The sequence below is a fragment of the Anas acuta genome, chromosome 3 (genome assembly GCF_963932015.1).
Source record: "Anas acuta chromosome 3, bAnaAcu1.1, whole genome shotgun sequence".
Lineage (NCBI taxonomy): Eukaryota > Metazoa > Chordata > Aves > Anseriformes > Anatidae > Anas > Anas acuta.
This window is the reverse complement of record NC_088981.1, coordinates 82,321,024-82,347,850: the sequence shown is the minus strand read 5'-3', so window position 1 is coordinate 82,347,850 and position 26,827 is coordinate 82,321,024. Positions and strand designations below refer to the sequence as shown.

At 38.8% G+C, this 26,827-nt stretch overlaps 1 protein-coding gene across 13 annotated transcripts in view; it reads right to left on the bottom strand.

Annotated features, from left to right (window-relative positions):
* Window positions 1–3,406: 3,406 nt before the first annotated feature.
* The window catches only part of SNAP91 (synaptosome associated protein 91), a 71,057-nt gene continuing 47,636 nt past the window's right edge, over window positions 3,407–26,827 (bottom strand). For 3 of the 13 annotated variants that reach the window (XM_068678056.1, XM_068678057.1, XM_068678055.1), the window contains exons 15-29: window positions 24,734–24,841; window positions 23,941–24,198; window positions 23,667–23,744; window positions 23,488–23,559; window positions 22,973–23,056; window positions 21,958–22,041; window positions 16,335–16,472; window positions 14,902–15,051; window positions 13,534–13,564; window positions 12,159–12,270; window positions 11,259–11,282; window positions 9,080–9,163; window positions 8,901–9,005; window positions 5,934–6,034; window positions 3,407–4,866 (exon numbers count right to left, since the gene is read on the bottom strand). In XM_068678056.1, the coding sequence (XP_068534157.1) occupies window positions 5,942–6,034; window positions 8,901–9,005; window positions 9,080–9,163; window positions 11,259–11,282; window positions 12,159–12,270; window positions 13,534–13,564; window positions 14,902–15,051; window positions 16,335–16,472; window positions 21,958–22,041; window positions 22,973–23,056; window positions 23,488–23,559; window positions 23,667–23,744; window positions 23,941–24,198; window positions 24,734–24,841 (1,421 nt within the window). In that variant the 3' untranslated portion in view covers window positions 3,407–4,866; window positions 5,934–5,941. Of the gene's footprint in view, window positions 4,867–5,933; window positions 6,035–8,900; window positions 9,006–9,079; window positions 9,164–11,258; window positions 11,283–12,130; window positions 12,271–13,533; window positions 13,565–14,901; window positions 15,052–16,334; window positions 16,473–21,957; window positions 22,042–22,972; window positions 23,057–23,487; window positions 23,560–23,666; window positions 23,745–23,940; window positions 24,199–24,733; window positions 24,842–26,827 lie in introns of those variants that run through there. The other 10 variants (XM_068678065.1, XM_068678066.1, XM_068678061.1 and 7 more) reach the window with 9 other exon arrangements.

Sequence of the window (26,827 nt, the reverse complement as noted above, 5' to 3'; positions counted from 1 at the left end):
GAGGTAAATTGACAGTCTCTTACATCATACTAAACTAGGAGACAGCTGTATTTCAGAAATATGGAGCAAACTTCATCACGTTCAACCCTGAACACTTGGATGTACGTGCTTTACTCCACTCCAGCAGGGTAGATATTCATCATCCCCTTCTTAGGGTCCCCTACACACCTAGAGAAGAAGTGTGCTCTCCTTAGTCCTCAATGTGGATGTCCCCCCCTTCCCCTACACAGATATTTCTTCACTTTTTTCAGTTCCTTTTTACTACTACCTTTGGTAACTTCTTACATCTATAACTGCATTAACAGATACCTTGTGCAAAAGAGCAAACACCAGGCTTTTCCTTCCCATGTGGTTTGCAGAGTTTAATTAAGGGGAAGCAAAAAGCAGTTGAAGCTTTAGTAGCAGCGATGTAGAACAGAGAAAAATGCAGTGCTACCTGCTTTAAAATATGTATAGCCCACTCTCCTTCTGTAATCTCTTCTCTAAAATTCTTGTTTAGTTCTTTCATTACCACTCAGTGTCTGCCACTTCCCACATTGCTCACAGTACTAGCAATACACAACATGTAGGAAAAAGGGTTTTTCTTTTAATAAAGTTTCTGATATATTATATGTTCTGGAACAGATGGATCAGTAAATTGGTGCATCATCTTTGTGTCGCTGCCACTGTTTCTATCATAGGAAGTTTCAGTTGGCTTTTCTGAGCATTAAGAGTTTGTAGGTCTGCACTGCTGTTATTCTTCAGGGAAAAAAAGACTCTAACAAGTCAGGTCTCATTTTAGTCTGAGGGACTGGAAAGGAGGAGCAGGAACAAATAGCCATAGCAGAAAAAGAAAACAATGTCAGCTATGGCTAGTGGCCATTTCATGCCGCAAATGCTGTCATTCACCAATAATACTCCATATTACTAAAGCAATTTGTTTTTCCTTCCAGCTACCTTTTTATTGCTTTAGACCTCCCTGATATACCTTTTTAAGGCAAGTTGCTAACTTGCAGTTGTCTTACTAAGTTTGAGGAAGAGAAGTTTAGGCGGCAGCATGATTTTGCAACTAGCCTGAAATAAGAAGGTGCTCCCCAGGATATTATAAGACAAGAATTTAGTTATATACTTCCAAGTTTTCATCTGTGGTCATGGTGGAACACTAGATTCATTCCAGGAGAAGTCTTCAAATCAAGTTACAGTACACTGAAAGACACAGCTAAAAAAATATATAAATAAATCACAAATAAAGCTAATCAAAATGAATGATGAATGGGGAGACAGTGTGAGACACTGCTAACCCCAAGCATTCAAAAAATGAGTCAGCTCTGAAGAAATACAAAGTTTTTGTGTTGTTGTTCAGACCTCTACAGTAAGCCGAGTTCATGGTCTCCAGGTATTCACCAGCCCCTAAAGCACTCATGCTTAAAGAGGAACTGTACATTTCTCTAATGACTAGAGGTGCCAGCTTCAAAGGAAACCACCACACAGCAAGAGCTTGGGTAAAGGATACATCAGCTTTTTTGAAACCTCTTCTCCCCTCATGAAAAGCAGAGAGGAAGGGGATGGTTGCTGCCGCCTACAGATGGGAGCCATCCTGTGCTACTGTACATCCTGCATTGAGACGCAGCTAGTTGCAGTAGGACACAGACACATTCATGCTTGGGTGATGCAACTCAGGTGATAACAAGAACATTACGAGGAGTGACTGAGGGAGCTGGGCTTGTTCAGCCTGGAGAAAAGGAGGCTCAGGGTTGACCTTATCGCTCTCTACAGGTACCTTAAAGGAGGCTGTAGTGAGGTGAGGGTTGGTCTATTCACCCACGTGTCTGGTGACAGGACGAGGGGGAATGGGCTAAAGTTGCGCCAGGGGAGGTTTAGGTTGGATGTTAGGAAGAACTTCTTTACCGAAAGGGTTGTTAGGCACTGGAACAGGCTGCCCAGGGAAGTGGTGGAGTCACCAACCCTGGAGCTCTTTAAAAGATGTTTAGATGTTGATGTTTAGATGTATGGTTTAGTGGAGGACTTGTTAGGTCAGAGGTTGGACTTGATGATCTTGAGGTCTCTTCCAACCTAGACAATTCTGTGATTCTGTGATTCTATGTCCTTATCTTCAGACCACGAGACAACCACTTCTTTTCCTGTGCAATGCAGATGCGATAACTTCTTTTTTATGGGCAGCACAAGAGTCACTTTTGTCTAGCCTTATGCAACATACTGAGGAAATTTGCTGGTTTTACTTCCCACAGTACAAAAAAGCATCTTGATCTTCCAAGTTTGCTTTCTGTCCATCCAGGCCATCACACTGAGGTTTTGCTCCTTGAAACCTGCAGCTGTGTCCTGGAGAAATCACTGAACTTGGTTATAGCAAACATTTATTGGCATCAAAGTGCACACAACTAGTTTGGCATCACCTTAATTAGAACAACACACCAATGAACTGGTCTGAAGACATCGTGTATGCAGTGCTTGGTTATGACTGTCCTCTGAAGAAAGTATGCTTGCTTTGAGAAAGGATGCACAATATGGTGGTCAGAGGTTCAGTGCTCCCTGCATTCAGGCAACGCAGAGCACGTAAGAAGGCTGAGCAAAGAAAACCGACTGGCCAGAACCTGAGAGCACCGTGAGTCTTTCTGGACGTACATTCACAGAACTTGTTTAGGTCTTACTGCTCAAATACTGAGAAAAGCCAGGGACCTGCAGAGCCTTACAGGCTCATAATCCAGACCGGTCTGAATCCACAGGGTATGTGCATAAAAACAACTTTTCAATAGCAAAATCTGACAGACTCTTAATACCAATGTTAGCAGCAAATAAGAGGGGAAAAAAAAAAAAAAAAGAAAAAAAAAGAAAAAAAAAAACTCTTAAGCAATGGCACTCCCTTACTGGTTGCTCAGCTTGGAAATTTATTTAAAACCCATTTCAAAATTCAGACCTTACCAGAGATGATCAGGTTGTTTCAGTATTTTGTTCTTTATAAATTGCTTTAAAGCAGCCTTCAGTACTGCTTCATCACTTCATCGTGGTACTAAAGCAAGAAGTCGCTTGTTAGGTGAATAGTATCAGAAAGACCTTAATATAGCTAAATTGTATGAAACATTTTCTCCTCTTTTCATCCTGCTGTAAGATGAACCTTAGCGCAAGCAATTCCTATGCCATCGCAGCTGTGCTAGCTCTCAATAAGCCATATAATGATACCTCCTGGGAAAGAAATCAGGACCAGTATTATAAGCTCTCACAGCCACAACTATTCCACTAATATTCTAATTTAAGGAGATGAACATCTAGTGAAACCTTCCTAAGTGTTAAAGATCAAACTAGAGAATTCACCTCTCCCTCTCATAAGGACCTTCTCAATACTTTTTTCCCCCTCAAAGTATATTATTATGATCAACATCTGAATAATCAGAAAAACGGCAACAAGGTATTTACTTTGATCAAGGTGTTTATTGCATCTCAGAGGGCACACATGCACTGGGGTTTTCTTTTTTTTTTTTCTTTTTTTTTTCTTTCTTTTCCATTTTTTTATTTTTTTTAAACTGAAATACAAAGAAAGAAGAGCCATTTTGAAATTAGCCTTTTATAGAACTTTCCCATTACGGTGTATGTTATCCCCACAGTAAATTCAGATACAACCACTTTTAATGGTACCATACATTGATTAAATAGTTAATTTGAAAGACTTCAGGTGAAGATCTTTCCAACCCAGTATGCTTTTACAGAGAACTGCCAAGCCACTTGTAACACTGATCAACAGTGACCTCATTTAAGAGTCAAGATCTTAAGCCAAGCCATCAGCAGAAACAGTATGAGAACAAATAAAAATTAAAGAAACACATTATGTACAGTAAAGGGCATGGATCTCTGGATCAGAATTAAATCTAATCACCAATAGTACAAAAGCTACTCACAGCGCAATTGGGGAAATGGAGAAAACACTAGCCTATGGCATACACAGGTAAGCACTAAATTAAGAGATGTACATAAGAACTAAACAGAGGTGAGTAACATCAATTGCAATGTTTTGACTACAGATATACCAAAGAGTGCTCTCAGATTCGAAATCCCTTAATGCCAACACAACTATGGCTGCTTTTTTTTTTTTTCAACTACATTGAGAGAAACTGACCCTTTACTTATTTTCAGTGCATTTAGCAAGAACTGAAAGATAAATATGCCAATTTAAAATGCAAAAACTTAAATAATTAAAATATATTTTAAAACCAAAATGGCAATAAATATGATATTTCTTTCAGATATGATCTTTCATTCTTGGAAAATCATTGAAAAAGTATTTGTTATGGAAGTTTACCTTTATATTACTTTAAATTATCTTAACATATACAGTGCCACAAAAATAAAACATTTTTTCACGACAATTGAGATTCCTGTGACTGGAAAAAAAATGTATTCCACACAATTTCATAAGTGTTTTCCTTACTATCTGGTATTATCACACTATATTTTGTAACAGATAAAGGAGAAATTGAATCTTAGGGAAATTTTAGGTGTCCTCAAAAAGTTATATACATTGAAACCTTCAAAAAACACAGACATCGCTCCAAATGGCTCACCAAACAACAGCTGCATAATCTGCCCCTGTGGGATAGGTTCAGAAAAGCACTAGAAGGCATCAGAAACATACATCCATTGTTTAAATTGTAAAACACAAATAACCCAAGTACACAAATTTAGAGAGAGTAGGGATAACAGCTAAGGTAGTACACATTCCTAATGTTCACTTTCACAGCTGTGCTACACGTTTCAGGAGTAAGAGAAAGTCTGAGTAAGCGCTGGGTTTGGTACTGGTGGCTCACTTCGAAACTCTGAGCATCGATTTGCAGACTCCAAACTCACATTTTTGTCATCCAGTCAGAAAAACTGCAGCTGTGAAAGCAAAGTGTTAGATGAAAACTGAAATAATGAATCAAATAAAGCATGCTCTAGAAAAATTAAGGCGAAAACACCAGATACACGCTTCATTGCACCTCAGAGAGGTTACCAGCTTTCAGTAAAGCAGTCCCATAGACATTTATGAATCAATCTACTATAAATTCAAGCTGAAAGCAGTGAATCCCAGCAATAAAAATGCATCTCCACTTCTGGAAGTCTCCACAAAGCCCCAGGTACACCTTCAGTGTTGGGATTTGGTGACATGGACAAAGTGGAACCAGGTGGTATTTGCTAAGATTAGCATGATCCCTTCTGCTGCTGCTAATTCAAGCATAGAAGAAGCCTAGAACAAGCCTTAAAATTAAGTTATGGGTAGAAAGAAAAGGGACTTATAAAGAAGGCCTCAAAGATATGTAATTATTGTCTCCTCCTCACATGGCAAATTATTCTAGGCTTATTTACAAAATGCTTACCTCACTTCAGCCAATTGAAAAATAAAATGCAGAAGTGTTCAGTCTGATCTGATGTTTCTTTCTAGCCCTATTTTTTTAATTTTGATCTCTCCACACCTATGATACAAAATTTGTTTCCACACACGTGAGACCTGATATAAGATCTATCACAATTTACCAAGAGCTCTCAAAAGCAATCTACAGCTCCTGTAACACCATGGAACAAGCCTCTCTGGCACAGTTTTGCCCCCTGTATTTGTATGCTATTATGATTCTATTTCTTTCAACATTAGTTTCACGAAAAAAAGCAAACCCTCAGATTGAGTGGAAGCAGGTCAAAATGGAAATCATAGACTGAAGATAACTTTTCTGGTCAGCAACTTTCAGAAAAGAAAAAAAAAAGAAAGGTAGTCAAAAGTCAAGCTTTCAGGCTAAAATTAAAAATACAGACATAATTCAGTTTTCTGCTTAAGCCACCACACTACCAGTGCGTGTTCCTGCCCATCTCTGAAGCTACAATTCTATCAGCCATGTTTAACCTACCAGACTAACCAACATCTGTGTGCCAGATATGTACTACAGTGTAACATGCAGGCAGTCACAGAATACCTTATCGTTTACAAGAAATCCTTGATGTTAAGATCCGCTAATGGGTCCTTTGTTGGAGGTTTCTTGGGACTCTGAGTAGCAGGAGTTGGGCTTGGAGAAAGCTAACAGATGCCAGACGGGAAGGCAGAAAAAAAACAAAGCAGACAAGGATACACAGTCATTAGGTAAGTATAGCTGGGTCTCGACACAAACACACTGCAAGCACATGAAGCTCTATGTTATTGCTAAATTCAGCGTGTTGCCATTTTTCCCAAGCATTGTTTAATCTCTGTCCTTACTACAGAGCTAACAATGCTTGGCTGATGTAATGCACAAGGCCAAAGACATTGCATATACTAGTCAGCACAGCTGTAAATCACTCTCAGCCTGTAAGAAAGAATGCTGTTAGGATTATCAACCCAGACAGAGGTTAAGCAATTGTTAGATATTAAACACCAAGGCCCAGAATAAGCTGAGTGTGTGCTGCAGAGTACATCTGAAAATCCCAGCAACTGGCATTTAAATACAACTTGTTCTACATTGGTAAATAGTTCTCTCATCCTGACTTACTCCCCACCACTGCCACCTTACCCAGGACACTAGGCACCTTGATTACCACCCTACTCTGAGAAAAAAATGTGTCTTCTATAATACTATTCTTGATATCTACGTGAACAGACAGTTCAAGGTGGCAGGAAATGACCAAGTACATGAAAGGCATAGCTGTAATACCTACAACTTCTCAATTAGAGCAGTTTCAAGTTCTTCCCATGTCTACAAAGAAAACCTGGAGATACTTAAACAGGAATGTGTTTCCTTACTTAAGGAGTGTAGTTTGCTACAGGATGATTGTTTGATTTAAGGTTTGGAAAAAAAAAAAAAAAAAAAAAAAAAAGGTTGAGTAGTTTTAAGTGTTAAAAATCATATTTTAGAGCCAGAGCATGAACTTCTACCTCCTACCTTATTTCAAAGATAAGATGGACTTCTGACTTGCCCAGAAGCAAAGTACTGCAAATAATTTGGTCCCTGCCTCCACTCTGGAAAGGGCCTTTCCTTTTCAGAGTTACGACAAACTGAACTCTACTTTGGAGAAATAGCCTGGAACAGCTATCATGGCTTATGTTGCATCACCTAGTGGCCATCCATCAGCCTAAAGCTTTGCATCAGAGTGAATACTGAGTGCTACATTTCCAATCTCATTAGCTTCCAGTTAGAGGGAATCCTCGGTTCAACAGGATGGATGTCATGTCTCCATTCACTCAACCTACTTCATCATTAATTACTCCATTATTTTTTGTTATATTAATGAAGGACCCTGGCAGCTGATAAGTCTGTGTTTCCTTGTTACTAGCCTATTGCATTTTGATAAGGGCAATCACACAGTTACTACAATCCGCTCTTGAAGATTACCATAAATTTATTTTTTTTTTTGATCCCTTTTTAAGCCTGCTAAGATTGTACTCTTTGGTGGCAGCATGGTAAATAGGCAGCTGCATGACGTGGAACAGGCTGCAGGACAGATGGTTTTCTAAGTGACAAACGTAATGTGAGAGTACTACAGCAGTTCTCTACCTTGTTTTGGGAGCTAGAGACCACTCTGCAGTCATTCACTATTTTTTACCTCCTTATTAATAATCATCTTCTCAGATTATGTTGTTCTGCTTTAAAGTATCAGTACATACAAATCTGCAGGATAATATCCAGAGGTAACTTCTACATATATTGATCAAGTGTAAAACAGGATAGGGGACAGAAGAAGAGGCAATGGGAACAATCTGAAACACCGGAGGTTCCTCCTAAGCATGAGGAAGCACTTATTTACTGTGCAGGTGATGGAGCACTGGCACAGATTGACCAGAGAGCTTGTGGAGTCTTTGTCCTTAGACAAAAAGTGGTCTACACATGGTCCTGAGAAGCCTGATTGAGAAGAGGAATTGGACAAGAAGACTTCCACAGGGTCCTTCAAGCTTCAGCTATTCTGTGATTCATGCAGAATTGCTGCTAAGCAAAGACCTTCTCATTAAATGAATAAGGAACTCCCTGCACACAACAAATACCAGAGAATTCTTATGCACAGAAATTTATGGTAAAGATTCTCCATCTGTCAAGCAATTTAGAGACCCAACACATAGTTTAATTACTATGCTAGTTCTCTAAGAACAGGTTTGCTTTGCATGTGTTTGTCCAAGTTTATGTCCCCTGTAGATCTAAATATGTGATAGTCACAGTGTCAGACTAGATAAAGTACATACTTTAAGTACATGAAAAATGAAGCATTGCCATGTATCCCCCACTTAAAAAAAAAAAAAAAAGTAACTGAAGTTCAAGACCTTTCTTTCACATTCTTCCACATTAGTCTAGGTTAGAGGAAAAATTCTACCCCAAATTATTTAAACTTGCACACTGCAGTGAAAAACTTGCTCTGAACTCTCCAATTTTATGTACACTATGGTAATTCATATTTTAATGCAGTCATTTTGCAGTGAAATAAACCCAGCATGCTACTAGCCTAAAACAGTTCAACTTGCATTTGCTAAGGAACAGCTTTCAAAGAACTTGAGACCTCAGCTTGCTCATAAGCAGGTCAGTTTTCTGTAGAATCCTCTTGGTAGGCTCGGAGGGAAGATGCAGAGCACACACCTCTAGTAAACGTTGTCAAGCTCTGTACAGAATACAATTGTCAAACAGCTCCACTTTCAAGTTTACTCAGCCTCCCACTCCCCCTCCCCCCCAAAGACATCTTGGATGTAGTTAGGTGCAGGAGACTTTCTGAACCTGTTCCATTGGTCTCATAAAAAGCAATAGAACAAAAAAAAAGAAAAGAAAAATCAAGGTAGTTCATGTGATCAATTGCAAGTCAGGCAGCTGACACTGCAAGAAATCCCATTTACAAACCTACAGCTAGAATTTGAGCTGAGATAATGTACACACAACTCCCTTCTAGCGATACGGATAACAGTTAAACATTCATCTAACACTAACACTCACCTGTACACCAGGGCCAGCGGCAGCTCCAAATGGTGGCCTCATCATAGGCTGCCCATACATAACTGGCTGCTGGGGCATCATGGGTACGCCTGCTCCTGCTGGGGGCTGTAAATTAAAGCAGTGTGAGTAGGTTTCTGGATAAAGAAGGGAGAGCCAGGTAACGAAAGAAAGAGACTCACCATCCCAAATGCTGCTCCTGGCTGTGCGACAGGTGGAGCACCTCCTGTGGGAGGAACACCACTTGCTGGAGGCACGGCTCCTGTCTAAAAATAAAAATAAATTAAAAAAAAAAAAAAAAACCACAGTTAAAAAAAAGAAGGCAAGAATGTCTGTAACACATAATACCTAATCTCAAAACCATGATGCTTCTGAAGAATGAGAGAATTGAATCAGTCCTTACACTGATGTTCAGTTTTCTTTGTCATAAGAAAGCCAATGTGACAGTCTCAATTCTCTTAATGAATGGAGTTCATTTTCTGAATGCAACTCAAAATAGACCCAAGAAAATTCATACTTTTCTCCTTCTTCTACACAAGGTAAAAAGCATTCCGATTTTGTAATTGATAGCCAACACAGCATTGCACTTGCTATAGCACTGATTTTAATATCACTTTAAGCTAGCAATGCCTAGCTTAAGCAGAGTGTAAAGTTAAATGAAGTAATTGCTATAGTTATTAGTTTCCAGTAAAAAAGAATAGTATTTTTATGCCGTGAGATTCATTTAGTTAAAAATTAAATTCGCACACTTAAACCAGAATCACAACTGTTACAAACTTTACAAAGGAAAGTTGAACTTGTTATGCAATGGATTTTCAAATAAAACATAAGCACAGAAAAGCAATATTTTACCAGGATTCAGGAAGAGAGAAATGTTAGTTTAGTAGTGGACATACAGCACAATTAAAACAGTACCTTTGTACTTGGCCACCTCAGTTACCTAGCAGAACCTATACATCATCCCTTTTGGTTCCCTTGCCTGTAATTTCCCATGCACAGTCTCCCTATGGCCTGGAAAGCAGGCAAGTCTCTCCTTTTTTGCAGAAGTATATTCAATATAAACAGTGCTTAAACTCTTGCTAAGAACTTTAAAGAAAGGCAGGAAACATTCAAAGAAGAGATTTAAAGATGGTGGTAGGATTTTTAGGAACCTCATTACTGCTACCATGCAGCCTTAGTAAGTATACTGGCACAATTTCCCAAGCTATTACAGAAGTCGTAATGCCATGACTGAGCCTCTAAATCCTGAATGCCTACCTTGAGTCAGTTATGTCCCACCATGCTTGCAGAGCTGTCAGCATGCTTACAGTTGACAGCACAGAAACGTCTCTGGATATATGCAAGAATTATTCACTACACAATCCACTTCTATAAAGGCTGCATTTATTGCCCTTCCCTGATCCTTGCTTCAAGACTAAAATATACCAATTTCTTAGGAAACATTAGACTAGTCAGGATAACCCATTCCAGATTTATTGAACAATAGTAATTGGCAAGAAAGGGTTGAATGCTTATGAACCTTTTTCCAGTTTTACTGGGAGCACTTCAATTATTGCACTATCAGTTCAGCTGTCCTCAAGCTAAGAACAAGATCTGGACATTTGGATATGGAAAGCAAGGAATAGAAAGACATGGGCTAATGACATCAAGTGAGCACCCTAAAGCCATCTGAGTCCAGCCAAAGAACAACATTTTAGTTCAGAATTCAGTCCATCACATGCCAAGACACAAACTGAACCTCCTTTTGCATCAAAGTGCTCAGGTCATTCAAGGGAATGGGCTTTTGTGAAATTCTGCTGATTTTAATCCAGAAGCTGAAAGGTCATAAGGAAGGGAAGAAGTGATCAAAATTCAAGTGTCACAAATTCAAGGTTCAACTATGATGTGAAGGAATAATTCATTTTGGTCTTAATATTTACGTTTTTCTGTGGTTTTCAAAAACACCTAGGTGCACAGATGTAGAAGAAATGCACGTAGCACGCAAATTTCACAAAATACTATCAAAACCAGCATTCCAGAAAGGATAGTTACCTATCAGATGGTAAAACTACTACCAGATGAGACTGATATTACAGGAGTTAGAAAGTTCAGATAGTATAGGTCACCAGATCGTTCACATCTAAGTATAGCACAGATAGTTTGAAGCCATTGTTTTTGAGATTACTGAGCGTGAACAGTTAAGCACCCACTAGTACCATTCATTGCCTGAAGACTGTCTGCTGAATGGACAATCCAAAAAGAGCCGTGTTAGATAGCTTCTAGATAGTTTTAAGCCAGCTGTAATAACTGCAGTGCTGGTGAGCTGCTGTTAGTATCTGTTTAGCAAGTATAAAAAGCGATCAAAAATTTTTTTTCACTTACACTGTACAGTATGGTCCAGCCTCTCTATTAAGAAAAAAAGTTAACATTACAACTAATACATTCAATGAAGTATCAACCTCAGGGAATTCTTGCACCTTCCATTAGGTAAAGGAACAAACTGGAACATGCTTAGAGTTACATTAACCTTTGAATGTGTCAGCAGGAACTGAGCCGGTCATGCTCGCCCTGACAGTCCTCTCCTTTCACCTCCACCCCACTTTTTTCCAACAGAGGCTGTTTTATGCCCTGCATAGCTTTGATGATGTATGACCTTTCTTCAGATAACCACTGTAGATCACTCAAGATAAGTTGCTCTTGAGCCAAGTTAGTGTCTTCGGGTATATTCTACAGGGGAATCTTAACCTTTCCAAAAGACTGATCTCACTGGGCTAAAGAAGCTACACCCTTCAACTACTCTAACAAAAAACATCTGGTTAGTCTGAATACCATGTAGTCTTTTGTTCTACTTCATTCAGGAAAGCTTGAATCAAGGAGAAGCTTGAGAAAAAAATTTCTCTCCTTCCAGTACTTCAGCTTTGCATAAATATCATTGTGCCTTGGACAGTCTACCTGGACCTGGTGCTGGTCAAGACCTATAAGGGTAACCACACACTGTTCTTAGAAATGTCCACAGACATTAAAAGTATATGTGAAGTCATATTTTGTTTGTTTGTTTGTTTGTTTTGGAAAACACACAAAAAAAGCAGTCTTTATTTACAGCCAGTTATCACTGGGTTCAAGTCAATCTGGTCTTAAAAACGTTTCTTGACACAACCATATAATTTATAACAAAGCAAACTCTTTAGCTGAAACAAACAGGAGTAGTGTCTGCACACACATTTGCATAGTCTTAAAATAGTGAGGTTTCATACTGGTGGTATTGATGGATTAAGCACCTACCAATGGACCACTTGGGACGCCGCCAGTTGACCATGTTGCAGGTGCTACCTTTGGTTGCCAGTTGGCTCCTCCTGTTAGCTTTTTCTCTCCAGCATTCCACTGAAGATCTCCCCTAGTAGAGAGGGAGAGAGACAGAGCTATTCTTTGCATACCCTCACAGTGAAAATGAAAATCAATTGCAGTGTACGTTAACTTTAAGCCTGCAGCTACATTAGTTTATGGTATATGCAGTTTAAGTTATTAACAGAAAGATACACTTTTAGTACGCAGTTTCAAGGATTGTTAGTGGTAGACACCACTACATTCTACACTGAAGTCAGTTACATGGTTATGGCCTTTGTGGTGAGAATTAAAGAGTTGTTTTACTTAGTATTGATTGAATGTAACATATTATTGCATATACCCTTGTAGGAAGTAGGAAGAGGGACTGCTACTGCCTATTCTACTGGGGCCAGGCAGTAGAGCTGCCTGATAGAAGTCTTTGAAAGGTCATTTCATTGCTGGAAATCTTGCTCAGACAGAAGAAGGAAGAAAGCATTCAGTTCTGAAAAAAGTTGATAGATACAAGAAAAACAAATCATTAACAGAATAAAAGGTCTGTTTCAAAACCGGGTTTTGCTAGAGGCTGCTTTATCCGGAATAAGCTACACTCTTTGAAGGAAGTAGACTGAGGGAAGCTAAGTATGGGGAATAAACTTTATGATGTGTTTACTTATTTCCCTCCTATCATCTCTGCAGAGGTGCAAGACATCTTGAAGTACACACATCATAAAATAGTCTTGGATACAGAGGAAGACTCAGCACAGAAGTAAGCAATTGGTTAGCTTAAGACAATCAAAAACAGTGTAATGTTTTCAATATTTCTTCTTGCAAAAAGAAGCTTTTCACTGCATGGAATCAACTTCTTTTCTATTTTACAAATATTCCAATGCCTACACGATAAGCACATCCAGCGTCTGTAAAAAGATAACAAAACTATTACATATTAGCCTAAATAATGAGGAGAGCTATTCAATTTATTATCTGGACAATTCATTTGGAAATCAGCTACCCAATATGAAGACAGTGATTTATATATACATATATATTTTTAGAAACTCAGGTTAAAGCCAGCAAGTTTAAAAGCTATGTCAAGAACAATTAACATTAATTATTCATGGAATCTGTACAGAACAGAATACACTTCCCAGAATTTTTATGAAGTGCTCATTTTTGGTTAAGGGAGCTGGGAGGGGAGTACTGGCATGTGACCGATTCATTGATCCTAATAAAATGGAAATCAATGTAAGACTACAAAACAGACTTGAACATCTTTTTTTTTTTTTTTTTAATATATATAAATATATATATATATTTAATTAAATGTTGAACTTACTTTTTTGAAGTGGTACCAGAAATTCCAAGATCTGAAAATTATAAGAAAAAAAGAAAAAAGGAAAGTCACATGTCTAATAAATTAAAGTGCATTAAAGTAATAGCTCACGTTTCATTGCACATGGGCTTATACAGAATAATGGCGTTCTGGCTATCTCCATTTAGACAGCACTAGCACAGCATAAGACACAGCTACAGGACAATCTTTTGAGGAACCCTATGGGTGTCTTATACTTGAAGAAGCCATTTTTGCTCTATAAGCAAACCAAAGTGACAATATATTTAGGTCTACAAAATGTTATTTAAGAGCACTATTTACCATGAATGGTAGCATTAGTTTCTGTTCTTCATGTTATACGCTGAACTATTAAATTATTTTACTCATACAGATAAAACTCAGTGTTATTTGGAAGCTCTACAGTTTTATCAGTTTTATCATGCACGTGCACTCCAAGTGGTTTCCTTAATTACTCTCTGAAAGAAGTTTTAGGGTAAGTTTTTAAAAAACTCTCTTCTCACATGATCGGTATGAGTCCTGCAAAAAGTCAAATTGCTAAGTGCAATTATTTACTCCCCCAAACCAGGATATACCAAATGATGTGCAGATTTTTCAAGTGATTAAAATTCCTGCTGACTTCTGAACACAGTTATTTTTCTCCACACCAAGAAAAATAGTATGCATCTTCAGATCAGTTATATCTTTGCTGTGTTTACATATAGGAACAGAATATTCTTTTTACACAGTATTGCTACTACAACTTCAGTACTATTGTACCTTAGCCTAGGTGGGTCTGTTAGGTTTGTACAGGTGCTGGTGCTACTGATCTCTAGTTATAAAGGCTATCTCTATTATAGGAAAGAACCTGTTGTTGTTTAGCATTTCAAGAACATTTTTTGGGAAGTTCGCTGTCTGAGAGACCATCTGTTCTTGGCTATTCTCACTTCACCCCACTGCTACTCCTGTTCTCACTAAGCAACAAGTCAGCTATTGCCTTCATGAACTTTTCTGACTAAATTCCATAGTGCTACCAGATGCTTTGGACAGTTTTCACCACTCCAGCTGTTATTACTTGGGGGCCCACCCATCAAGAGTCTGATGTGCCCGTTAGTGTCCCAGGATGCTCACATGTTACCAATCATACTTAGTAAATAGATCCTACTATTTGGCTCAGATTCTGGAGACAATGAGGGACGAGCTATGACCCCAGCTACCCAAATCAGGCCCTACTTCTGCCTATAGTTGCCCTGATCTTCCTAGGGAAATAAAAGGGCACTGGTAGAAGAAAGATAAAATGGGCAGCTGTTTGGATCTACAAACAAAAACTATCATTGTATGCCACATCACTTAAAACAGAAATGTGTCACTTACTGCCTACTAAGTTTGCAAGAGATGAATCAAGATCACTTCCGAGTCCTTTGCTTGCTGCTGAAGGAGTGACTGTTGCTGTAGCTGCAGGAGCTATAGACTGACCAGAAGGAACCATAGTTGGCATAAGAAGATCACCTAAGCCATCAAACACTGGAAGGGAAAGGAGAGTTGTTAAAGAATAGCAGCTCTGGTAAGAAAAACACTACCAGCCACTTTGATGTTGGTCCAACAAATATAGTACAGACAACAATGTCACAAGTCTTACCAAAACATAGTTTGACATTAGAAGTAATGCCAACAAGGGCATGCATGTCATTTTACTATACACTGAATGTACAGTAACCCTGAAAGAGCTATACCAATGAAAACTAATATGACAGGACATGCCTGAAAGCACTTTAATTGGAGAGCTGAATCTACAAAGATACAGCACTGCTTCCACATAACACTATTTTTCTTACAGACATCCTTAGAGAGATGTCAGATGCACACACATTTGTCAGGAGATATTCATTTAAAGGCTTTTAAAATGAACATCTTGCCACAAACACCAGTCAGATTTATGGCAAAGGCAGTCTTATACCTTGACATTTTATGGCAACAGGATTAAAACAGTCTCAGGATATTACTATTCACTTGCAAGCAGCGGGGAGTTAGGAAAGCCTACTAACATCTCATAAGATCAGAAGGAATGAGAACCATCCACACTGACAGAGCTAGTCTCCTTAGTCCATCCATCTATCTCTGAAACTCATTTTTTAGATCTCTTGAAGTCAAACAGCCTGGTACATCTCATGCCAGCATTATCTTCTGATCTGTATTTGAGGTACATGCTAATGTTAAGTCAACAGAAAGGGGTAGCATGTGCACTGGCAAGCAACCAAATAACCAACCACGCAGCAGTACTACTTAGACCTTTTTCTTGTAAAGTTGCAGAACTCACCAATTTTAAGTTTGTAGCAAGGACCCAGCATGGAAAGTACAGAATGGAAGAGATACAAACAAAATGATAGCAGTGATGAAGGTTTAAGCTTATAGTCAGGCAAAGAACATGACCTTGGTCTCAGTTTTGTGTAACTTCAGGTGCCATGCAAGCTTAAGAACAGTTTCAGCAGCAACAGCAAGATGACTTGGCTATATAATTGATTTACAGAAAAGTATTGTCCTTGAGTAATTCCTGATTTGTGCCATGAAGCGCATGCAAGGATGATGTTCAGACTAGTTCGGTTTGTACTGTCATGGTAGAATAAAAGATGGGTACAGAGAGCTCTTGGGCACACACTTGTCTAAACACAACCTTGAGTTCTTCCAGCAGAGAAGGAAGAGGGAAATTGTTTTTATTGTTTGCATTCAGAACCTAAACATGGTGTCATCAACTCATCTAACACACAAAACACATTAGGAAATTAATAGGAAGAAAACCTTCAGCTCACCTGATGCATCAAATGAACTGCCAGTCGTTGGAGCTGTTGTTCCAAAAGCTGCATCAAAGTTAGGCTGTAGTAAGCTTGTTTGAGCTGGAGTGACCGGGGATGGTGATGGAGAAGGAGCAATAAAAGACCCTCCAAAGCCTTGAAAAAGTTACATAAGAGAGATGTGGACATTAGAATCAGTCTTGATGGGCTGTGTTTAACAAAAGCTCAACCTGTAGAAGGCAGAATTATAAAAGCAGTGCTTACTAGACCATTGCGAACAGCTCGACTACACAAGCATCCTTTGTATGCCAGATATGATCCAAGAAATTTATGCTTTTTTCAGGAGTTACCAGTAAAAATTTTAATGTCCATTGTTTAGGTATCTGCAGAGGCAGACAGAGTACACAGTTCTTCTAGTACTATACGCTACAGTTTTAGTTAAGTAAACTCTCAGGTAGAAAGCAACAAAAAAGAATTAGTTCAGAAAGGAAAGAGAAAGAGGAGTAGCCTGAGAAGAACATGATCACAGTTTAATGGACACAACTACTTTGGAATCCCAGTTCAGAAGGCAGTGTTTTAATCATCCAGTTTAGCCTCTCACTATCTTAAAACATACTGGTCTGCCTGAAGATGTCTTCACACTGCCATCTATCACTCCCTCCTCCTCCCAAAGCAGGATCAACAGTATCCACAAAATAAATAAATCCTAATCATGCAGATTCTCCAGCCTTTAGCAATTTATTCCCTTGCTTTACTATTCTTAAATTCCCTCCCTTGTCCACTATAAAATTTGATCTCCCTTGAAATTTAAGCTTATTTGTATTATCTACAGACTCTAGAAACTGTTTAAATATGCAAAGACTGTCAAAAAAAAAAAATCAAACAAAAACAAAACAAAAAAGCAAACAAAACAAAACAAACCAAACAAAAACAAAAAAAAAAAAACAGACATATGACACCTCCTCAATTCTCTTTACTCTACCAGCCAGTCCTCTTTCTTATTCAATCTTTTATTGACTGATTCCTGACACCTCCATACTCCTTCAGTCTCTCAGCCTTGCTTTTTCCCAGCTGCCCTGCTGCCCTCGCATTAGGTGGATCAGTTCTGAGCTCACCACTCCAACTGAAACTATGATAATACATGAAGAAGACCACTGCACATTCTACAGTCTGTAATTTTCCCTCTATATCAGAGTAGGAAGCATATTATTTTCCCACAGCTGAACATAAGATGGTGACATGCCAGTGCTCTACCACTGCCTGTAGCTTCTTTTCAGGGACATTCCTGCCTTTGCAGTCTACTGTCATTTCCTCAGTTAATCATCATCGCCCCAAACCAGAAGCTTGCATGTTTACCCATCTGAAAATCCTTCTTCAGATCATTTTCTCTAATATGCAGAGACCATTTTAAGTTCTCATCTGACAAATACAGCTTTTTTCATGTGTGAGGAATCTCATAAATTAAGGATGCTATTCCAACAATCCTATTGTTGAAATTAAATACCATAAAGACATCAGTTTAGAAGGGATTATCTAATTACATTTATCTTCCAATGCTGCTTTGACTTTTTACTTAAATAGTTAGTATCACTCACTTAAGCAGTCAGCTAATTCCTTTCTTCCTCATCTTTCTTCAACTTACATTTAGTGGTAACCAAACACCAGTTCAGTGGGGAAGAAAGCACTGAAGACTTTCTAACCCCTTGTTAGTTTTTATCCAAAACCTCTTTCCATGATCACAGGGTCTATTAACTACAGCATATTATGCAGACATCTCACAAGCTGTGACAATAGTACATTTCCCATCTATGAAATCAAGCACCTCACAGACATTTAGCTACAAGATAGGTTAGCACTCAATGTAGAGGATTTATGCTCAAATTGTGAATATCAATTATATCAAATGTCACTGTGATACCTTAAATCATCTCCCCCCAAATTGTGGTTTCTCAGAGATTGAAAACTAAACACCAAACATTTAACAAATGTAGAAAGGACAGGAAAAAAAAGTTTATATATGCACCTGATGAACCATCCCTACTTACAGGCAGATTCATATTTTAGAAGAGAAAGGAATTAATAGCTAATCCTGTTCAAAATAAAATCCTCAGCAGGGAAACGAGTGCTGTGCCATCACTTGGTCCTGGCCATATTCCGGCAGCTTGCTGTACCATCAGAAGAAAGGCTTTAATTGTAGAGCTATGCTAACAACTACACTGGCCCTGGACACACCTGGGAAAGTTCAGCAAACCCAACTGTGCACTGCTGGCCCAGGAGAGCACAACCTGATTAGAAAGACCTCAAAGAACATCATCCTTCAGCTAAAGTTTGCCAGATTGCAGGCAGTGACACTTTGGTCATAACTTAAACTAGATGACTAGATGACTTAAACTAGTCCCTTTAGACTAGTCCCTAATCTATTGCATTGGATGGAGACAGGGAAGCAAGAGCAAGACACAGAGCAGCCTGTTTTCTGCAGCCTGAAGTAAAGAGCATTTCACATGCCTCCATGAGCTTCCCTGGGCTTATTAGGCCCACTTCAGCGTTCTGGCACCAAGAAAACCTTATTACCCAAATCCTACTCTGTGGCAAGCCACGTGTTCACAGCTGCTAAATCGGAATCTGGGCAGACATAGTGGATCAGAGAACTACCCTCAGCTCAGCTCTCCAGGGTCTGTGCATGAAGCAGATTTGCCTCTGGGTAATTTAGGTTGGAAGGGATATCTGGAGACCACCCAGTCCCAGTCCCTGGTAAAAGCAGGTCTCATCAAATCAGGTGGCTCAGGGAGGTTTTTGGAGCACTTTCACAAGATTCTTAAATTCTACCACCTCTGTGGGCAGCCTGTTCTAATATCTGACCATCCTGGTGATCCTGTGCTTGGTTAGACCCATTCCGCCTCCACAAGGAATTTGGCAGCAATGTAATGACATCATACATCACTTTCTAAGCAGAATTTTATAAGTGACTAAGCTTTTGCAAAGCCCTGCAAAGTGCCTGTTTCTCCAGCTACAGAACTGAGTCCTCCCCAGCTTCAGGTGAAATTTGCATGACAATTGGTCTTAGTTCCATAGCTTTTAGCCACTTGTACAATCTAACAGCAATATTGGGCACAGAAGACACAGATATGCTTCAACAGATTAAAATCTTAGTCATCTAGTGCTTGCACAAGACCCAGAGTGAGTCTGCAGAAACAGCAGCAGCTGTTGCTGAGCTGTACTGAGATACATTGTCTGGACATCCCCAGCTGTCTGATTTTGAACTTGTTTTTAATTATACAGTCACGTAAAATTTCTTAAAAAAACATGCCTTTAGACTACACACTGGGATGCATATGCATGCACCTTAATTGGATAGAAAGATCTAGAAGGGAAAAAGGCTAGACTATTGCATTTATTGGCACAGTTCTATTTTTGTTTGCTGAGAAGCTTAGAGTATGAAGAAAAAAAAAATCTATCACCTTTTCTAAGTAAGCCAAGTATCTAGGCACTTACCTGACAACAGAACACTTAAGACAATGATGCATGGTGAGTATACTTGTAATACCGTGCATATAAACACTTAGTACAACGAAACATTCGTAAACCATGAAGGACAAACCTTCTACCACTACATGAAACCTAGACAATCTTAAATATAAAACTGGATTGCACTGCAGGCTATACATCTGCCATTATCTAGGGTGAACAAATGCTTAGCAATATGCTGTGATGTTTACATACCCTCTGTATCTGCCAAACAGAGATTCACATATAACTTGGAGTATTTTGAATTTACGTAAACAACAAAAAAATATATTCACCCAAACAGCTTCAGGTCTGCTTGAGCATTCAGGCTTATGACATCCATTTTATAATTTAGGTTTTGATTTAATGTGACTCAGATTCAGAGAGCACATCGATGAAGCTTAAACCATCTGGAGCATAGTTCTTACTATAATTTAAGCTTAGTTATAGATAAGGACAGAAAATATTTTCTAACATTTGCATAAGCAGGATTAGCTTCTTCCTGACAACATCTTTGCACCCAGATCACAGATAATGCACACAACTAAGGGCAGCAGCTCTTCTTTTTGTAATCTTTTTTCCTTGTAAAATTACCGGTATGTTTCAGGACCTACTGGCTAAAGGATAATCTCCATCTTAAAGCCATCCACAGGCTGTTTAACTAATACAGAGAATAATGGAACCAGTATTAAAACCCAAGAAAGTCTTCTAACTTAAAATCCTGGAACTTCTGGTACTAAGATGTAACATGAATTTACACTGTGTAAGCCACCAAGTAGCCAGCTTGGCAGCACTGGAACAGGTTCAGCACACACACATTATTCTCTAGAACACTTCTACTTTCTTGATGCCTAGCTAGGAGATACCTACACATACAGCAGGTACTAGCAGTTTGTCACTGTCTAAGGTGGCTTCAGAATGTAAGCACCCATTTATAAGAACTCTGAGCACTTAACAGCAGATCACATACTCAGATATCTCATTTGTGTTACAGGTTTCTCACACAGTGGGGAATCTCTCATGAGCATGCAAACACAAAAATATACTCTATATCAGAAACCAAGCCCCATGTAAATCGACACGGGAAACCTTCAGACAGCAAATGACAACAGGGCCCATCGCGCCTAGAATGGTTAGCTGTTGCATAAAGGGCAAACTTCCATTCTGGCTCAGAAATGAAGACAGAAGTACAACATGCAGCTAGCAATCATATACATTTGCTAAGGGTAACCTCCTGACAAATTCACCTTTCAGAAACATGAGGAAAAATGACTCAAGACATCCTTCAAAATAGACGTTTTCTCAAATCCCAAGAAAAACATGCTGGGATCTTGCTTTCTGTAAACTTCAAACTAAGATGGGGAAGAGTCATGACTGTTTAGCACAATTACTATATCAACTAAAATACATGGTGTATCAGGAATTTTGGAGAATGGTAGAAACAATTCAGCTGAAGTGGCTTAAGCTGTAGGATGCAGACAAGAATTTCACAGTTATTCAATCTCCTAAACAGGCATGAGTCTGATGCCACATTCAGCACTAGCATGAGCCTTATCCTATGCACTGTAAGGAGAGGGTCTCCAACAATTCTAGGCTTTTGCACTCAAAAAGGCTGTCCTCCATCACCCCACTCTCTTTGGCTAAATCCATGACTGTTTCTAAATCATTCAATTTTCTAACCTTTATGTCAGTAAACCGTCTGAATTACACCAAGCGAGAAATAAAGATGGGTTAGAAGTGATAGATAAAGAGCATAGCCTCCAACACTGTTTAATCCAAGTACTGCTACAGTCAGTCAGTGAAATATTATGGAACCACTACTATTCAGTAAATGTTAAAGAAAAATAAAGCTTGTGTAGGAAGCAGAAAATGAAGAGTAGGGAAAGAACATAATCAAGGAAGCTAATCTGTACTTTGGTATAATGCCTTTGATTTGCCATTACAAATCAAAGTAATTTTAAGAAATCTAAAGTATTAAGAAATCTTATGAAAAACTATTTTATTTGAGTGCGAAAGCCCATTTACACCCAATGAACACAGAAGATTTCACAAAGACAGTTTCTTAGATTTTGCATGACAATAAAGTGTTTTGTTCTGTTTTTTAATGAAAAAAAAAAAAAAAAAAGTTCTTTATTACCAGCCAGTAGGTCTGCAGAAGCTGAGGAACTGGAAGTGGCCTGGGCTGCAGGCTGGGGCTCAGGAGTACTACTTCCAAAAGCATCTAAAAGAAATTCCAGAAGGTAAATAGTTCAAAATTAAATGCATAAATTTGTCACTTATTTTAAACAAGAGATGACATAGGACAACCATTTCATTCATCAAAAGAAGAAAATGAAAGTGCTTGACCATCTTTATTGCAGAGCAGTACCATGGATGCAAAGCTCAGGTGGAAAAAAGGAGATGCAACAAAGCAGTGCTTCAAAAATAGCTGTTTTTTCTATAGGGAAGAATAGCACTAAAGAGGATGAGATATTAGGTCAGAGAAGCTTGCAAGTCCTTTTATTTGGGCCTCTTCTCAGAAAACCCATAAAAACAGCATTCTAGGCTAGAGGGTTAACCTCTGATCTGACTCGTTCACCTCCAGAGTTTGGAGTAATTCCAGACAGAATTTACTGACTAACATTAAGTCTTTTCAGATGGATATTTCACTAATGTTTAGAAATTCAACACTTGTAAGTAACATTCATTTTCTACAGCACTTCTAAAGCTGGTTGTGCTCATCCTGATTTCCACCTTGTCAAACATAACAAAGATCCTGTAATTCGGCTCTCTGGTTTGAGACAAGTCACCCTTAAATCTTTAGCTGCTTTGAGAAACGGAACTGACAGAAAACAATGTGAAAGTGCAGAGCTGCAAAGAACAAGGAAGAAAAAACAAAACACATAACATACTTTCATCAGACCTCTGAGGAAAAGTGTCATACATGCATTGACTGCAGACAAACTGGCAAACTTAAGAACAACAAAATGGCAACAATGACAGCTCATTTGCAGTTCATTATTTTGCAATATGAAGAACTGGACATGTTATTCTTAGCTGTAATGCCAGACAGAAAAGCTGTAAGAAGGGAAAACTGCAGCTTTAGAAAAGCGCAAAGGTAATTGAGATGAAGTGATTCAACTCTGAAGTGGTGAGGAAAGAAAAATACCCACCACCAAATAGGTCAATCACACCTGAAGAATCCACCTTTGCTGGAGAGGCAGTGGGTAGAGGAGAGGGGGCTGCAAATGCATCCACTGCAGTAAGCATAGGAAATATAATATTTAGTATCAGCAAGGCAACAATGATAGCTAAATATTTCAAAGCCACGTGGGCTTTATCAGAGAGAATCATGGGATACATAAATTCAGGTAACGGTCTGCAGAACTGCAAAGTTTCTCACACAGCAACTGAACACTAGAGTACTTTAAAGAGTTGTTTATTACTAACTTTCTTATTCCTACAGCAGGATATACTCTCTCAACAGCCACATCACTTACTTGACATAAGTGTCAGCTACTTCATGATCCACATCTTTAACAAGTGCTAATCGTATGATGAAAGTGTCAACAAACCCACAACTTAGTTTTTCAGCTTAAAGATGTAAATTGACAATAAGTCTTATTTTTCACTCTTGAGGGGAAAACAATAAAATCAAAACCATAAGCCTGTGAAAACAAGCACTCACCAGATAAGAGATCAGCAGTGAGAGAACTCTCAGGCACAGGAGAAGCTCCATGCGGTGGAGATGAAAAAGCATCTTCCAGAAATGAAAGAAAAAACAAGGAGAAGTTAAGTATCATTCAATGAGTTTACACTATTACAAGGCATCAAAGCAGCAGGGTATTTGAAGATTTCTCTCTTTACCTGTACCAAAGAGATCTATGCTAGGAGTAGCATCTGGTTTAGGTGCTGCAGGTGCATCAGGGACAGACTCAAATAAATCTAAGACCAAGAACATAACACGTCTTTAACTCATTTTTGAAAGGCAGGACTGAAAGTGAACTTTCAAATTTTGCACAGCATCTTTGGAGTTAATAGGCTCTCTGTTTTGAAAGCCTAGCACATGCATGCACGCAACTATTTGTTAGTTCAATACTCCTGACAGATTAATCCACCAAAGAGTTAAAAACAATATTACCACCAAAGATATCTAGAGCAGGAGGAGCGGAGGTGGTGGCGGTAGCAGAGGTGGTGGCAGTAGTGGTAGTGGCAGTAGCTGTAGTAGCAGTAGCGGCAGCAGCAACAGCAGCAGCTGGAGAAGGAGTTGTTGCAGGAGCTGGAGTGGCTGCACTAGTTGTAGGGGTAACTACAGGAACAGCAGTCTCTGTTGGCTTCATAGCAAAGAGGTCCAGCTCGGGAGCAGCCTCTGCACTACCTTCGGATGGGGCAAAGGGGTCTTGTAAAAAGGAGAGGGGAAATATATGTGTATGCATACTTAGGATTAGTGAGGGAGGAAGTCAAAATCAAAGCAACTATCAGCTATGCACATACTGAAAATACACTCACGCACACAGATGAGGTTACTCTAACATCTAGCCTACTTATCCAAACACGTTACTTATGTTTTTCCAAAATAAAGACCATCTGAAAGGCTGAGCAGTCTAGTTACTAAAGGGCAGAACTTTCAAAGGCTGTTTGACAAGGCCAAAACAGAAAGATGATGAAAGTACATCTAGTTTAACAGGTTACTGCTCACAAAAGTCAGCACTGCCAGAATAATTTATTAGCGCTACTGAACAAGCACAAAGGTATTGGAACTCAGAAACAGGCCATTTTGGTAAGCATGCTCTTCAGTCTAAGTTTATTTTTTGACCAATTGCAAGCACTAAAAAAAATTTCAGAAAAACACACTGCCATGTAGTTTAAGGAAAACAAAACAAAACAAAACCAAGACAGCAAAGCAAGAGACCATCTAACGATATAAAACCCACCATTTCCTGAACATGCATCAAGAGCTGCTGCTACAGGGGTTGGGGTAGCTGGTGCTGCTGCCCCTTCTGTTGCTGCAGGGGCTTCCCCAGGAGAAGCTGCAAAGGCATCTTGGGTGCAGTTTTAGAACAGAAATTAAAAGGAAAAAGGATAAAGAGAAGAAAAATATAGTAAAAGAACCAAGTTAAATTGCACAGGTAGATCCCCTTATACAACATGAATGTTGTTACTCTGACAGCAAGGCAAGTCATGCAGCACATATGCTTTTCCTCCCCTAACCCCACACAAGCAGGTTCTAGACAGGGTTTGAAGAAGGAACTTCTCTGTTGCCTGAAGTACAGCAAGTGTAAAAGACATTATTCTCATTGTATAAGGGTTCAGAGCATCATGGTCATGGACTACACAAAATTAACTAACGAAGAAAGAGCAGAGGTATGGCAGTAAGTTAGTGTTAATAACAACACTGAAATTTCATGCTCAAAGCCCACAGTATGTGTGGTTAATCTGTACTGAAATTTACTTGCATAGTGCTCTGCACACTTCAGCGCTGTTATGAATAACAATCCAATTATATTGGAAGAGATCTGTGGCTAACATTTCTGGCTTTTAAGTCAAGTCAGTCATGCAACATCTGAAAAATTGAACTTACTTTTTTCTTAACAGTATTGCAATAGGATCTTTCTGAAGTCAGAAAGACTGATTCATAGGTTATATTTACTTGGCTTGCTTCTGACAGACCCAGAATTTCATCTTCACTACTGGCTAGCCATACTTAGTCTCTCCTTCTTTGAGGATCTAAGGCCAACCAGCCCAGTCAAGTCAGGGAAAACAACTACTTTGGGGTTTTGGAATTACTTGCTCAAGTTTTGTTTGACTTACTTTTTGTATGCCAGTTGCTAATCGGAATGCTTAAACTTCAAGCTCTGGACTTTTACAACATTATTCCTAGGTTTAAACCACCATCTGTAGCTCTTAGTTCCATGGAGTAGTCCTAATGGGCACTTCCATTTGGACTATCCTTGTAAGCAAGCACTTTCTTCACAAACAAGATGGTACAATTAAGATTAAATGGTTTAAGATGCTCATAAAGGCCGTTTTTCTACTGCTACAAAGTTAGCATGTTAAAAAAATCTGTTGGGGAATACTGCAATTGCAGTATCAAACTAGCATAGGAAAAAGCTTAACATGCTTTAACTGGAGTATCAATTTTAAAATGAAAACAAACATTTTAAAAACTAGTTTGCGCCAGTTAATCTAAAAAGCTCAAAAGAACATGCACTGGAACTTCAACAGAAGAGACCAAAGCCAACTATTCTTGTACAATAGAATTGAAATGAGTTAGTAGCAAAAAAAAAAAAAAAAAAAAAAAAAAAAAAAGAGGCCTGCTAATAAGCCATTTCAAATACAATTCTATTTTTCAGGTATCAGGGTTCAATAACAAAACTGGATGGCAGTTGTCCAAGTAAAAATAATAATTAGCCAAAAGTCACCTTGTTGTATGCATACCAGGCACTAGCACATACCCCATAGAAGAAAATCAACACAGAATTGGACTGAAGAGTTTTGAATTGTACAACTTCAGAATTTGATAGCAGTTGTGTGTTTGTTCTACCCTGGTAGCTTTCACATGGAACATCACCCTGGGTTCTTTCAAAAGAACATAATTCTAGCTACACATGCCTGTAGACCAACAACACAGAAGTCAGTAGACAGTACTTAATTATTTCCCAGCATGAGGGAACAGACTCAGTATTTTCTGTGAAGAGGGATTTCAGAATGCACAGAGGTAGTAACAACTTCGATGGTGGGATGACTTCAGCCTCAGAACAACACCTGTTCCTGGCACAATGTAGACTAAAGTTCCATGTGCAATAGCCTCAACAATTCAGATACACATGAATTGCTCCCAGCTCACAGACAGAAAGGAACAGATAACCTGATACAGGCTTTACTATCTATCGCTAGTTCTTAATAGGGTTACAGTATTATTTTATTTATCATTGCACTGGGGTTAAATGGTAGGTGGTGAAAACAACAGAAGCTCATAATGGAATTTGAAAGAAAAATTGCATATTAGGAACTTCAAATATTAGTTA